The sequence below is a fragment of the Papaver somniferum genome, unplaced genomic scaffold (genome assembly GCF_003573695.1).
Source record: "Papaver somniferum cultivar HN1 unplaced genomic scaffold, ASM357369v1 unplaced-scaffold_154, whole genome shotgun sequence".
NCBI lineage: Eukaryota > Viridiplantae > Streptophyta > Magnoliopsida > Ranunculales > Papaveraceae > Papaver > Papaver somniferum.
The window spans coordinates 1,341,345-1,355,642 of NW_020624820.1; the positions used below are offsets into that span (position 1 = coordinate 1,341,345).

General features: G+C 38.3%; 1 protein-coding gene across 3 annotated transcripts; it reads left to right on the top strand.

Moving 5' to 3' along the window:
* The first annotated feature begins 70 nt into the window (after positions 1-70).
* Positions 71-4,422, top strand: LOC113336853 (heterogeneous nuclear ribonucleoprotein 1-like). Of its 3 annotated transcripts, none has more exons than XM_026582538.1 (5): positions 71-385; positions 486-624; positions 797-1,040; positions 1,325-2,540; positions 3,802-4,422. In XM_026582538.1, the coding sequence occupies exons 3-5, from the start codon at positions 801-803 to the stop codon at positions 3,813-3,815; spliced, it is 1,470 nt and encodes a 489-aa protein (XP_026438323.1). In that variant the 5' UTR covers positions 71-385; positions 486-624; positions 797-800; the 3' UTR covers positions 3,816-4,422. The 3 variants fall into 3 exon arrangements, with proteins under 3 accessions (XP_026438323.1, XP_026438324.1, XP_026438322.1); XM_026582539.1 differs by having other exon boundaries at positions 813-1,040; XM_026582537.1 differs by lacking the exons at positions 71-385; positions 486-624 and having other exon boundaries at positions 789-1,040.
* Positions 4,423-14,298: the final 9,876 nt, after the last annotated feature.

Consider the following 14,298-nt stretch of genomic DNA (forward strand, 5'->3'; position numbering starts at 1 on the left):
ATCATGACACCCATCATCTAAATCAGCAAAATTAAAAATAAAAAAATTAAGAAAAAAGTCGCCAGAGGATTACCAACCCATCATCTCTCTGAGTGACTGACTATAAATATGGTTGTTTTGTTTTGTAACCTTTTCGATTCCAGACCCTCCTCCTCCTTCTCTCTCACCTCTTCAATATTACTGTATATATATATCGATTTCATCATTTCAATTAAGTGAAAAAAATTAAAAGAGAAACCAAAAGAGAAAAAGAAAATAAAGAATTGAGAGAAAAAGGAGAGGCCTTTTGGGAGGATGATGAACGCGTCCTCTGGTCTTCTTCTTCATAAACCTCCTCTGTTCAGATCTTAAACTTTTTTAATTTAAATTTCGCATCTTTAAATCGGTGGGTTTGCTTTTCTTTTTCGTTTTTTTTTTTTTTTGAATCTGAATTTTGCCTTTTGAGTTGGTTTAATTGATTGGTAATTGAATTTTGATATTTTCAGGAATAAGTTTATTTGATTCGTTCTATCTACCATGAAGGATTTGTATTCGTTGTTTTTGAATTGAGTTTTCAGAGTGCCCCATTGGATTTGTATCTCGTTAAGCCAATCTTCTAAGTTTGAGCAGAATTTTGAAGATAAGGTAATTTTATCTACATTTAGATCTAATTGGATTAGATCAATTCTGGTTCTTAAGCCAATGTTGATTTATGTATGACTCAATTAGATCTGTACTCACTGAATTTCTTACTCAATTCACCTTGTTTTGTTTCCATTCGAAATTGTATGTTCTGATTTTGGAAATGTATGATTAGTGCCATGAATTTGCAGCCAGGGATGGAATCCGATCTTGGTAAGCTGTTCATTGGTGGCATATCTTGGGATACAAATGAAGATCGTCTCAAGGAATACTTTGAAACTTATGGAGAAATCGTTGAAGCTGTGATAATGAAAGACAGGACTACTGGTCGCGCCCGTGGTTTTGGTTTCGTTGTATTCGCAGACCCAACTGTTGCTGAGCGAGTTGTTATGGATAAACATCAAATTGATGGTAGAACTGTAAGTAGTCACTTTAGAATCTGTTAGTCTTTCTTATCATGATTCAATTCATCGAAATGAGAAGAATTTGGTAATCACGGTTTGTTATATCATATATTTCATCGAAAAATCTCATGTTAAACTACCAATTATGAGGTCAACCATTTCTAGATTTATCCTAGTTGAAAATTTCTTTCTTTTAGAAAATTCGAATAGTTCTCAGGGACGATGATTAGCGTCTGACTATTGTAGACATTATGGTAAAGTAATGTTAGTGTTGATGTTTTGCCTATCTGAATTGGCAGGTTGAGGCAAAAAAGGCTGTTCCCCGGGATGATCAACAACATATTCCGGGCAGAAACAATAATAACATTCATGGATCTCCTGTGCCCACTCGCACCAAAAAGATATTTGTTGGAGGTTTAGCATCGACAGTCACAGAGACTGACTTCAAGCAGTATTTTGAACAGTTTGGGAAGATCACGGATGTTGTAGTGATGTATGACCACAATACTCAAAGACCAAGAGGTTTTGGCTTTATCACTTATGAGTCAGAGGATTCTGTAGATAAAGTGTTACAGAAAACCTTTCATGAATTGAACGGTAAAATGGTTGAAGTCAAACGTGCAGTGCCAAAAGAGTTATCTCCAGGACCCAGCCGAAGCCCATTAGCTGGATATAATTATGGTTTAACCAGAGTCAATAGCCTTCTTAACAGTTATTCTCAGGGATTTGGTCCAAGCTTGGTTGGGGGATATGGTGTTAGGATGGATGGTAGATTCAGTCCAGTTGCTGGTAGTCGAGGTGGGTTTCCTCCTTTCGGCCCTCCTAGTTATGGATTAGGGATGAATTTTGAACCCGGCTTGAACTCAAGCTATGGTGGGGCTGGTAATTTTGGTGCTAATATTGGGTATGGTCGGGGGTTGAACCCTTATTACAATGGCAATTCCAACAGATATGCTAGTTCCATAGGCTTCAGTGGTGGTAATGGAGGAAGTGGCTCTCTATTAAGCCCAACCACTCGTAATGTCTGGGGTAATGGGGGGTTAGGCTACAGCTCAAACTCCTCAAGCTCACATTCTTTTATGGGCTCTGGAAATTCAAATTTGGGAGCTGGTTCATTTGGAAATGGTGGTACCAATTGGAGTTCCTCTCCTATATCAGCTCAAGGTGGAGGGAATGCTTCCAACTTTTCTAGTGGAAATCTTGGCTACGGAAATGGGGACAGTAGTTATGGATTGGGAGGAGGAGGATATAGCAGAAACAATGGTAGTGCCCCTGGTCCGACTCAATCTTTTAATTCATCAAATGGAGGTTATGATGGTGGTTATGGTGAGTTTTTTGGTGGTGGTTCAGTTTATGGAGATCCAACTTGGAGATCTGCAACTTCAGAGCTCGACGGATCTAGCTCATTTGGTTATGGGATGGGCACTGGAGCTTCTGATGTTAATCATGTTACAGCTAAAGGTTCCGCCAGTTTTGTTGGCGGCTATAGTGTTACAAATAGACAACCAAATAGAGGTGAGTGGGTTTCTACTGTTACATCGTCTTAGGTTTACTTTGCAATTTTTGCTGTTATATTGTTAGCTAGTGTAAAATAACATCAGTGGACTATTAGATTCAAATTCGACTCATAGATTAGAATATGATATTGAAGTCTCCACTCACAGAAATTTAGGAAAAGAAATAAACTAGGGGAAAGTAACAGTGCAGACCCCAATGAGAACCTATATAAGTTTTCGAGTTTTTATTAATAATTGGATGCTATAACCTTCCAGTTCCAGTTGATTAATTTTGACCATTTAGAAATATCATCTGAGTAGTAGTTAGCCAGAAAATTGGTTACAGTTAACTAGTTGAATTTGGATTTTCCCTAGCAGTAGTAGAAAGTCGCCTGTCTGTGCTACTAAAAAGAACTTAGATGTATTTATGTAATGTCACAGGATCATGACATCATAAAAATATTTGTTCTGCTGAAACTGATTCAGAAAACTTGGAAGCATATATGAAATTCCAAGTTATCCATTTAGAACTGCTTCTAAGTTTTTACGAACCACCATTAAGTTCAATAAATAACACCTAGTTCCAGTATTAACTTTTAACCATTCAGAATTAGCTCTTGAATAGTTGTTTTGAGAAAGATGGTTCTTGTTATGTAGTTGGATTTATATTTGTAATGTGACATGGCATCAACTGAAAATAGACTGTGATAACAGAAAACTAGGACACATAATATCAAATTTTATGTTACTTAAAATGCAAAATGATATCTACATAATATATCGTTCTTGTTTTTGCATATATAGTTCTTTTCTGTCCTGGAATCCTGCTCTCCCATTCGATAGAGTGAAACCTTGAATCATTGATGTTCATTTTAGCAGTTGTAGGTGTTGTTTGTTTTTAAGCATCTAAGTCCGAGTTAGCTGAATATGGTCTAAACATCTAACTCTACCGAGCGATAAAGAGTGTAAATACCAACATGCTGAAATCTGATTGAAACATGTACATTCTTTGGTGCTCTTTATTTTGGCTATGAATACTCATACCTTATGATATATAGAATGCTCTAAATTCATATTATGTTCTTGGAGTTGATTTAGTGCTTAATTTGGTTAATGCCATGATTAAGTAGTTTAGAAATCACTAACCTAGAATTGAAAAGGAAATTTGTAGTCTGATTATTTTTCTGTAGAACACCTTTGAACATGTTGTTAAGATATATTAGCCATCGGTAATAATTCTTTCTTTTTACTTACAAATTCTTGTTCTTAACTTGTTACAGGTATTGCCACTTAGGAAGATCATTTGTTTGGATTTCAGTTATTTTAGGTTGAACAAAATCCGGTGAATCAGATTAAAATCTGTAATTCCATAGATCCCCCCTTCATTAATATAGAGATATATTGATTATCTAGAGAAAAAGAGAAATAGAGATAAAGCTAACCGGACTGTATGTTCTGGAGGATTCAGTTGCAGGAGACGAATTTTACTAAGGATTTTGTGAAGGTTTGAGATTTGAGTGTTTTCATAAGGCTTTAGGTTCCCACTTGGGGTTTCTTTCAGCGTCAGAACGATACAAGAAAAGAAAAAACAGAAAACGAAAAGAACAAAAAAAAAAGATGAAGAAACAAAGTATTTTTTTGTTTAATTTCTATTTCCTTGTTTTGCTGTATTGTCTCTGGCAAATTGTTGCTTGATCTTATCAGGTATGGTTTTTCTTTTTCTTGTTATTCTCAGAAGATTGTATCAGAGGTTGTCGCTCTAGTGAAACTTTTTTTGAAAGGGATAACCCATCTTGGTTCTCCCCCCCTTGAATAATAAGTTACTACAAAATATTCTGATGATTCATTCTCTGCAAGGAGAAGTTACTGAATTCTTTTCTAGACTTAACTTTTTTTGCGAATGTGAGATGATTTGTTTTTCTAATTGTTGCCTTCTGATGCCATTCAATATATTGTACTGAAACATAGGCACTTTTACTATTATCGAGGTTTGTGATGAATTTCATGTATTATTGGTTGCTGCTGTTATATCCATGATGTTGCCAACACTGGTAGTTTGCAGGTGATTGAAATGGGGACCTATTGTATGATTTCAGGATAATACAATGGGCCCGGGTTAATCCGAGTAGTAACGGTTTCTTTCCACACACAAAAAACGGGTTTGGTTCATTATGAGGCCCTTATTCTAATTATGGACACTTTTATACGCTGCTAAGGTATATAAGAAGAGTAGAAGACCCCGTCTTTAAAACTATTCTAGCGGAAGAAGCAGAAGATGATGATGGCGAACAGCAAGCGGATGAAGAACAGTAGTGGTGGTGACGTGGTGACATGCTAGTGGAATTAGTGTGTGAAATACTTAGCAGACTACCTGTGAAGTCATTCATGCGGTTCAAGTGCGTGTCTAAACATTGGTTGTCTATAATCGAAGATGATGATTACTTCATTGATTTATATTATTCTTGTGAATACCATTTTTCTAGTATCACAACCAAGTGATCTAAAATAATAAAACAACAGGATATAAATTAATATGTCGAGCAAATGATAAAATATAAGTAAATAAAAGAGACATTCACACAAAGATAATTAACGTGGTTCGACAACGGAGTGTCTACATCCACGGGAAGATAAAAGAAAGTTCTATTATGGTTTTGACCTGTTACAAGGTTGATGAACTCCATTAAAGATGATGGATTTCAGTGAGATTTCTTATTAATGAAGGTATTACGAAGATATAACGAAGGTATTCCGAAGATAGAATGAAGGTAGTAATACTACCCAGCTATTATTCCTCTCTTCAGAGGTAGTGGGTTTCTTACTCTTCCATCTCTCTCTCCCCAAAAACCCGTCCCTTCTCTTCCCTATCTTCCCCTCTTTATAGGGAAAAAGGATACTTGTTATTTACAAAAGTGACATTAGCTTAGTTTCTAAGCACTCTTAGAATTGATGTAGCGTGTCGCGTTGTTTTAACATTATCTTGCTTCAGCTTCTAATCACCATCCACGTGTCAATGTATTTTATGGTGTATACAATTTTCCCATTTTCTTGAGGGTTGTTGATGAACGATCCTTGAGAAAAAATCACTTCCACCTGGTTTGTCATTGCATTGGTTGGTGTTTCCTCCTTCTGCTATTTGTTGGAAAGCTTTTGCGTTTTTTGTGGAGGGACTCGGTCTGACCTGCATCGGTATCAAAGTTGGCGAAGGTTCTTCACCTATTCTTCTCCGACTTGAATGATCGTCATCACCCAAGTCGGATGTACTTCATCTGCTCTTGGTCGAGAGGCTTTTATACTCTGTGGAAGAATTCGGTGAAGAATATATCACGACAAAGTATTAATACTTGCCCCTATTCTTCACCGAAGTTCTGGAACATCCTGAAATAATAAAGCACGTACCTCAGTTTGATTTCTGTCGGCATCTAATTTTTAGTACTTGGCTTGCCCCATGCATGCCACGAGTTGAAATAACTTCGTAACATCTGTCTCACAGTAGTAATTCGAATATCCCATCACTAACAACTTTCGTATCACAGTGTCTTGTTAGCAGCATCCTCGTGTTTGTGACCGGAAGAGCACATCAGCATCGGCTTTAAGCACGCTGGAGTAATAGCAACACGTACGTGGCTTCATGCTTTGTCTTCTTTGGTTTGAACCATCGATTGGTGTGTCTAGTAGAAGCTGCATAATTAAGAATGAGATCAAAGGGCCCGCTTGAAGATCATCGATGATAGTTGAAGCTTCGGGAACACGTTCCTTTCCCTTGGTCCGTCGGTATACACTAGCATCGCCTCTCGTACACAGAACACTGCTTCAAACATGTAGGCGCATCGGTAGGAGGTCCTGAGTACCGTGGAAGCTTGGTCGTAGCAGCAGTTGGAAGGTGTGCATTGATGCCCCCTTCGGAGGCTGGCATACACCACCTTGTCCATAAGTACATGGCAGCAACAACGGCATCGATTCAGGGATCGAAGTCCAGGGATGATGCTTCAAATGCTTGAAATTTAGTTCGATGATGCAACCAACCCGATGATCCGAAGCCAGACAATGATGTAAAATCCGATGAGCTTGAGCTAAACCGAAGACTGCTCCGATCTTTTATTCTGACGATAATTCCATAGAGAAGTATAGCACGGGAAGACCACTTATCGGAAGTATTGAGTTTGATGCATGAGGACCAAATTTTGGCGAGGTGAATAACATAAGTTTGATAATCAAAGTATCCAAAGTATCGAAAGTTGATACGCTGGCCTATTGACCCGTAATACAAGTTTTCCGAAGGTACGGAGTCAAGACGGTGCGAAGTAGATGAAGATCCAAAATAGAATGTTCTCCGAAGGGAGACTCGGTAAATTGTGATACCATTATTTGGTATCATAATTACAGCTACGCTCAACACATGGTGGCAGCATCCGGAAGCACCCGAGGCAACAATGATCGATGACGAATAAAAGTATGATAAGAAATAAAAAGAAACTCCGTAGTGAATACTCTTTGACAGGATGCATGAAGTATAAAAAGTAAGGAGTACCAATTGTTGTAGAAATACACTTCATAAGAAGTATAAAGTACCAAAATAAGAAACATCAATCCTTGGAGAAGTATGAAGTATGTCCAATATTAAGTACATGAAGTATAACCGTAACCAATTAGAAGTATGAGGTACAGGAGAGTAATACCACTCTTTTTCCTTTAGTGAAACACTGCCCCTTGTTGAATGGCTTTGGATCCCCGCTGGCTTCGGTCCATTCTCCATTGTGATTGAGCATCCAGGTGCACCGGTGGAGTCGCAGTAGCAGCGGTTTGAGTGGAATCAATAGCAGGCAATGGTTTCCCGTAGCAATCACCGGTGCGTCATCCTAGTTCCGAGTGGGAGACATTAATGCGGGTATTAGCAACAACATTCGTTAATTGTGAGTGCGTAGTAGTGACTTCTCGTTGGCTTTAGTGGGTAAGCATCAGATTGCTTAGGACTACTACATTCCTGTGTAGTCTCAATTTTCATAAAAGCATCAGTATATGTTATAAGTAATAAGATAAATTCATGGTATGAGTGATAAACCTTATTATATAAATGCTTATCATATGGTTGTTCTTGCCCCTGTATTGTCAGAATAAATCCACTGTCGCAGAGTCAAAATGAGTGTTTGAAACTGTTATCCCGTTGCCTAATTCCGGGCCAGGAAATTACCAAAAGGTGGGGGTTTGAGAATCTCCCGGAGACGTGGTGTAAAACTGAATGTTTTGCAAACACCCGTTTCGCTGAGCTATCAAAGGCATGTCATGTTGGGTATCTTTTTCTTATGGAATCCTTCCCCTGGTCGTACACTCATAGACACTTACGGGGGAGTCTGGAGAGATTGCACGCAAGTACTTTCCCCAGTACGATGATTTGAGGACGGTGGTGCTTGCCCCGGTCCTCCATTGTATACAATGGTATCCAAAAATGTATGCCATGTATGCATTATTCAGAGTGTATGAAATGTATGCATTATTTAGAATGTAAGAAATGTATTGAATTTTCAAAATGTTATGAATTAATTTTCATAGAAAAGTATGCACTATTCATAAAAATGTATGAAATGCTTTCGTGAAAATGTATAATCATAAGTTTAAATCTGCAAACTCTTTAGTTATGTGTGATGTATGTATGCCCCATTTTGGTTTCGGAAGCTGATTGTCGGAGCTTGTGAAAGCAAAAGTAACTTCCCCTGTCGAGATTTCGCGGGTATAGCGAACGAGTGTTGGTTACTGCTGAAGATTGCTCCTTAGCAAGTTCGAAGTATGTTGTGTGTCCTCTCGTGTAGAGTTGGTCGATCCTTTCTTGGCACGGTGACAGTTCTATGTATGCTTGTTTGTTGAAGGAGCGAAGATAGGGAAAGAAGGCTCTTCAACCTTCAATCTCTTACTCCCCTTCTGGTTTAAAAAGCTGGTTGACAAAGCTTGTGAAAGGTAAAAGTGATTGCCCATACTCATTGATCAGCTTTATGTATCGCTGGTGGAGTTGGTCTACTATATTGAGGTTTGAACTATACGCGGATTTTGAACTTCTTGCATCATCTTTATGAGACTAAGAGACGTGCTGCTTCGTACGCCCAGTTTAGTGTCTTCATGAGGCTTCTTCATCGAGCTAGTGCCGCGTCTGACTTCAAAGCCTTCGGGTATCGACGTTCAGCTACTATGCCTCTTTATGGTAGAACTTTTTAGCTGCTGTGGAGGGATGACGTCGTCAGCTATCTCTTTGTAACTGACGTCAGTCTTTATGAATCTCATCCTTATGATCGAACTTTGCACCGTCGTCGGTGTGTGCATCTTACTCATCGAACCTTGGTTCACCTTCATAGGGTCTGAGTCATCGTCGTCGACATCAGACTTGGCATCTTCATGCCATTGCCGACGTCAGACTTGACATCTTCATACCATCGTCGACCGAAGCACGACGAAGCAACAGATCATACCCGCTGGAAATTGTACCAATAGAAGATACAGATGAGCAACTGTAACGAAATAGGAAGGATGATAATGCCCCCTCCCCAACGGTGTAGTCCCGATTATCCATAGCAATGATATCAAATCAAATGACAATTGTGCCAGTTTCGTTCACTATTAACAATGGAATCACCAACATATGAAGTATCCCGGAATGCGGAAAAAGACTCGGTAAACCAATCACTATACTAGAAAAATTCAACAACAACTTTCAAGAGGAACCGAAGAAGTCTGATACCGACGATGCTAAGCTCTATAGAAAATATCGACGATGCTATGCTCTAAATATGACGAAGTCCCCTTGATGAAATAAGATGATAACTTATGGACGTGTAATTATAAGGGCGTGCAAGTGACTTTGAATGACACCAATAAACGAACCGAGATTTACTGAAGAATCAGTAGATCAAAGGAAAGAGTTATTCCAAAACCCCAAGATCATTAAGAGTTAGTTTAACTTCATTAAGGAAATAGTTAGTCAGGCGACCGAAACAAATTTGGACGTTGTGTTGTGTTCCTGCCAAAGGAAAAGTAAAGTCTTCGGCTGAAATGGGCATCGGCTGAACGCTGTTGCGAGTGTCTTCGTCATCGGCATAGGCATCGTCATCTAACTTTGGCTCACCGTTATCAGGATTTATATCCCCGTCGCTGAACTTTGGGTTATTGTCTTCGGAATTAGAATTATCAGAATTTATGACACCAAACTCGTTGAGTTTTGTTTCATCGTAATAGGACGAAGCCGAAGCATCATCGTCTTCAGATTTTGCATCAAATTCTTTTACTTGTATGATGTCGCCTGTTCCTTGGCATCGAAATCATTGCTTCGAAGAGCCTTCGTTCCAAGGTTTTGCATCGTCCTCGGTTGTGTACCTTCATGATATGTATTTGCTTCGATCTTTGGCCATGGATCATCATAGCGAGACTTTGACTCATTGTCTTCAAAATTGGATCATCCTTGCTGGTCTTGGTGCTATCATCGTTACAAGACTTTGAACTAAGAGACACTTAGCATCGCGGTCATCAGATTCCTGGATGAATATAAATGATTCCAAAGAATCTTGCGGACGAGTAAGTATTCTTCAACAAGAAGCATGAAGTACAAGGAGTACCAATTCTTGAGTGATTCATTTCGTGAGAAGTATGAAGTGCTGGAAGTAAGAAGCATCGATTGTTGAAGAATTATACTTGGCATAACCAAGTATATATATCCAATTTGAAGTATGATCGATAAGAAGTATGTATATAACCATAACCGATTAGAAGTATAAAGCAATGAGAAATACGGCTCCATCCAGTTAATAAAGTTAATCCAACATTCTCCCCTTAAGTTTCAACTGTGTTTGTGAAAAATCTTGTACGTATGATGGTGCTCTCGTCTCCCATGGCTCGGTGTAGACAAGCTATGATACCAATTAATGTCAACTGCAACATGAAACTTAGCTTATATAAAGACAACTCTCTTTATTGATGTTTAGAAAATCTCTCAAAACTAAACACAAGCTCTAATCTTGCTCATATGATCAACCACAACTTTAGTGATCATATATATATATATAGAACTATGAATTCCTTTTCCTAGTCCTATTACCTTATTACATGTCTTTCTTTTTTTTAGAACTAGATGACTTCTAATTCCCTTAGAATTACATCAATTTCCTAATCTTGTCCTAATCAGCTTGTTAGTGACTTCTATGTTGAAGTTAATCCAACAAATAAGTACACCCATCTTCGTCGTTTGGCTTTAATTCAACATGATTGGTCTTTGGTTCTTCATTGGAAGATCCAGTGTCAACGTGACAAGACTTTGGTACCATTGTCTTCGTACTTTGGATCTCCGTCTTCGTACTTTGTGTACCATAAGAATAGTTAGACATCGTCTTTTAGCTAGTCTAAACGAAGCCGCACCATCGGGACTTAGTTTCAAAGTTGCATCATCGTCATCTAAACGAAGCTGCATCATCGTCTTAGTTTCAAAGCTGCAGTCAGCTTCGGGTTTTGGCAATCACCATAGGCATCGGACTCTAGCTCTTCGTCTTTACCAAAAGTGAACCATCGTCGTCGTGGAAAGACACGAAGCAACAGTAATGGTCACTAAAGGAAAGAAGTATAAGAAAATTTCCAAAGCATTCTTCGGAAATAAGAAACATCGATCCTTGGAGAAGTACTCTTAGTATAAGAAGTAAGCTTGAAGTATCACTACTCTTCACTGTTAAAAAGAAGTACTGCCCCTTCTTGAACTGGTTTATGCTGCGGGGGTAGTTATCTTCGCTTGGAGGATCAGAGCCATCATCGTCCTCGGATTTGTGCTACGGAAACTGTAGTTTTGGGTTCCTTTCATCTTCATCGGGTTGGTTGGTAGGCTAACTCATCGTCGTCGACATCAGACTTGGCATCTTCATGCCATCGTCGTCATCAGACTTGAGTTATACCGTAGCTTTTGATTGGGCTTGAGCTGAACTCTTTTAGTTTCCTGCACTGGTATTTTAGTTTTGTATCTTCGCTGGCCATGTTGCATCTTCGTGCTTATGACGGTGAAGAATATGTCATAAGGCCTCTATCCATACGACATGGCCCTACAAAACGCGAAAGCAAAGAAGTTTGTTTGATAGAAATCACATCCAGGATATATCCCCTTGAATTGGGTTCCGGACTTTCAAGTGAAAAAGCGGCGGACTTTAAGTTGTGGAAGGCACGCTGCCCCCCAACTAAGGACTGATCAGCTCCTCATTGTCTGCACGACTGCTACGTTGGTCTGTATGATCGCGACTTCTTTTAGCGGATTTCATGATTGGGTTGTAGGAGTGGAAGCAGAACTTCATCTTTGTCTTCGGAATTTGGATTTTGTATCTTCGTTGGACTTTAGACATCATAGCAAGACTCTAGACCTTCGTATTCAATGATCATCATCGTTGACACATGGACGGAGATTGTATAACGCCTGATCATCATAGCAATCAGCAAAACATGATGATTTCAAAACATGAGTGTATCGCTGGGGTTTCATCCTTGTATCAGGCGTTGCACTATCGTGGGAGGGCTTGGCAGCATCGAACCAAGACTGGGCTTGCGTCCTCAGAACTAGTCCATCGTCACAAGGCTTATCTTCTTAAGCACGAGGACCGGAGCCGTCATCGGAGTTTTGGATGGAAGCATTATCTTCTTAGCTCCTTCGTTGGGATGCTGGTACAAAGTACAAACTCAAAGGCCTACTTTTAACTTTATTAATTCATAAAAACTAGGAAGTAAGATAAAACAAAACTGTCTGATAAGACAAAGACATAAAGTAAAAAAGATAAAGACATAAAGTAGAAAAGATAAGGTTATAAAGTAGACAAGATAAGGTAGTTTGACTAATAATCTGACATCTTTTGAAAAAGAAAATAATAAAAAGTTTTTAATCAAAACTTTTTGTAATCTGTGATCTGAAAAGCACTTTTTTCTTTTGAATTATTTGTGTTTAAACACTACTAAGTTGAAATGAATCTTTACTAAAAAGTGATTTTTACCCTTTCATTTTAGATCTGAACGAAGGATAAAGGAATGATTTATGGGAACATTTTTATAAACAGGTTGTAAACAATTTCAATATTTAAAAGGAACACAAAGATGTAAAAAAATGAGTTCCCAAACGATGATTCGTTGAATCATTTTCGCAAATAGTTAACAATCACAGATCATGGCTTGAACTGCAATGGGAAAAAAAAGATTTTACATAGCTAGAATGTTGTGCTATTAAAAGTTAAATCAAAAGAGGAGATGGTATCACAATACCACTTTATGGAAGCAAAGATTAACAACCAGAAATCCCAAGAGTAAAAGCAAAGAGAGATCAGATAATGGAAAAGCTTAGAAGCTGACACACGGGTGTTGTCAGGTGGTATTTTTTAGTTGAATGGTACTCAACTAAACTTTCTATGTGAGAACACCAAATCAGAAAAAATCTCAAGTGAAGAGAATAAGAAAGTGAAAACTACTTCCAGAAAATAAAAAGCTAATAGATGTGGAATAGGTAGAATAAATTCTTTACCCATTCCCTGTTTCTAGCGCCAAATTGTGAATACCATTTTTCTAGTATCACAATCAAGTGATCTAAAATAATAAAACAACAAGATATAAATTAATATGTCGAGCAAATGATAAAATATAAGTAATAAAAGAGACATTCACACAAAGATAATTAACGTGGTTCGACAACGGAGTGTCTACATCCACGGGAAGGTAAAACAAAGTTCTATTATGGTTTTGATCTGTTACAAAGTTGATGAAATCCATTAAAGATGATGGAGTTCAGTGAGATTTCTTAGTAATGAAGGTAAAACGAAGGTATTACGAAGATATAACGAAGGTATTACGAAGGTATTCCGAAGATAGAACGAAGGTAGTAATACTACCCAGCTATTATTCCTCTCTTTAGAGGTAGTGGGTTTCTTACTCTTCCCTCTCTCTCCCCAAAAATCCGTCCCCTTCTCTTCCTTATCTTCCCCTATTTATAGGGAAAATGGATACTTGTTATTTACAAAAGTGACATTGGTTTAGTTTCTAAGCACTCTTAGAATTGATGTAGCGTGTCGCGTTGTTTTAACATTATCTTGCTTCAGCTTCTAATCACCATCCACGTGTCAACGTATTTTATGGTGTATACAATTCTCGATCAAAGTTACGCCCTCGTCTCGTCTTGTTTGTTCCCATACATATAGATTTTGGTCACATCCTTAAGGGGAGAAGTTGCATCTTACCTAGGCCGTTTCAAGCGAATCTATTGATAGCTGATTTGTGTGCGGGAATAGGTAGAGTAGGAATGGGAGACACCGAGATTGCTCACAATGTTAGGTGGACGACTTCAATCGAATTTGATAAAGTTATCGATAAATAAACTTTACGTTATGATGGAATTTTGAAACCGGTAAACGGTTTGATCTGTTTCACTGACACAACAATGGAATACGGTGTTTGTGTATACAATGTGGGTACCCGAGAATTGACACCATGGATGTCAACAACATTCAGGCGTACAAGTGGAAACACTGATCCTAAATTTCAGTTTGGATTTGATCCTGCAACCAAGAAACACAAAGTGACTTGTTTTCAGAATTTAAAGACATATTGTTATCCAAGAAAAGATTCTGATCCAGTTTATGTAGGTCGCCAGGTGTTGACTCTAGGTGATAATAAATGGAGAAGTATAGATATTGATCAAGTCCCACAACACGAACTTGAACATGGTTCTTGTTTTGGCACATTTGGTTCCATATATGTGAATGGCTCAATCTATTGGATCACGAGTTGGC

What these genes read in the sequence shown, in the direction of transcription:
- LOC113336853 (XM_026582537.1), top strand. Translation starts at nt 789, where the DNA reads ATGATTAGTGCCATGAATTTGCAGCCAGGGATGGAATCCGATCTTGGT. An exon ending in ATCAAATTGATGGTAGAACT is followed by an intron (nt 1,041 to 1,324) that starts GTAAGTAGTCAC and finishes CTGAATTGGCAG; the next exon opens with GTTGAGGCAAAAAAGGCTGT.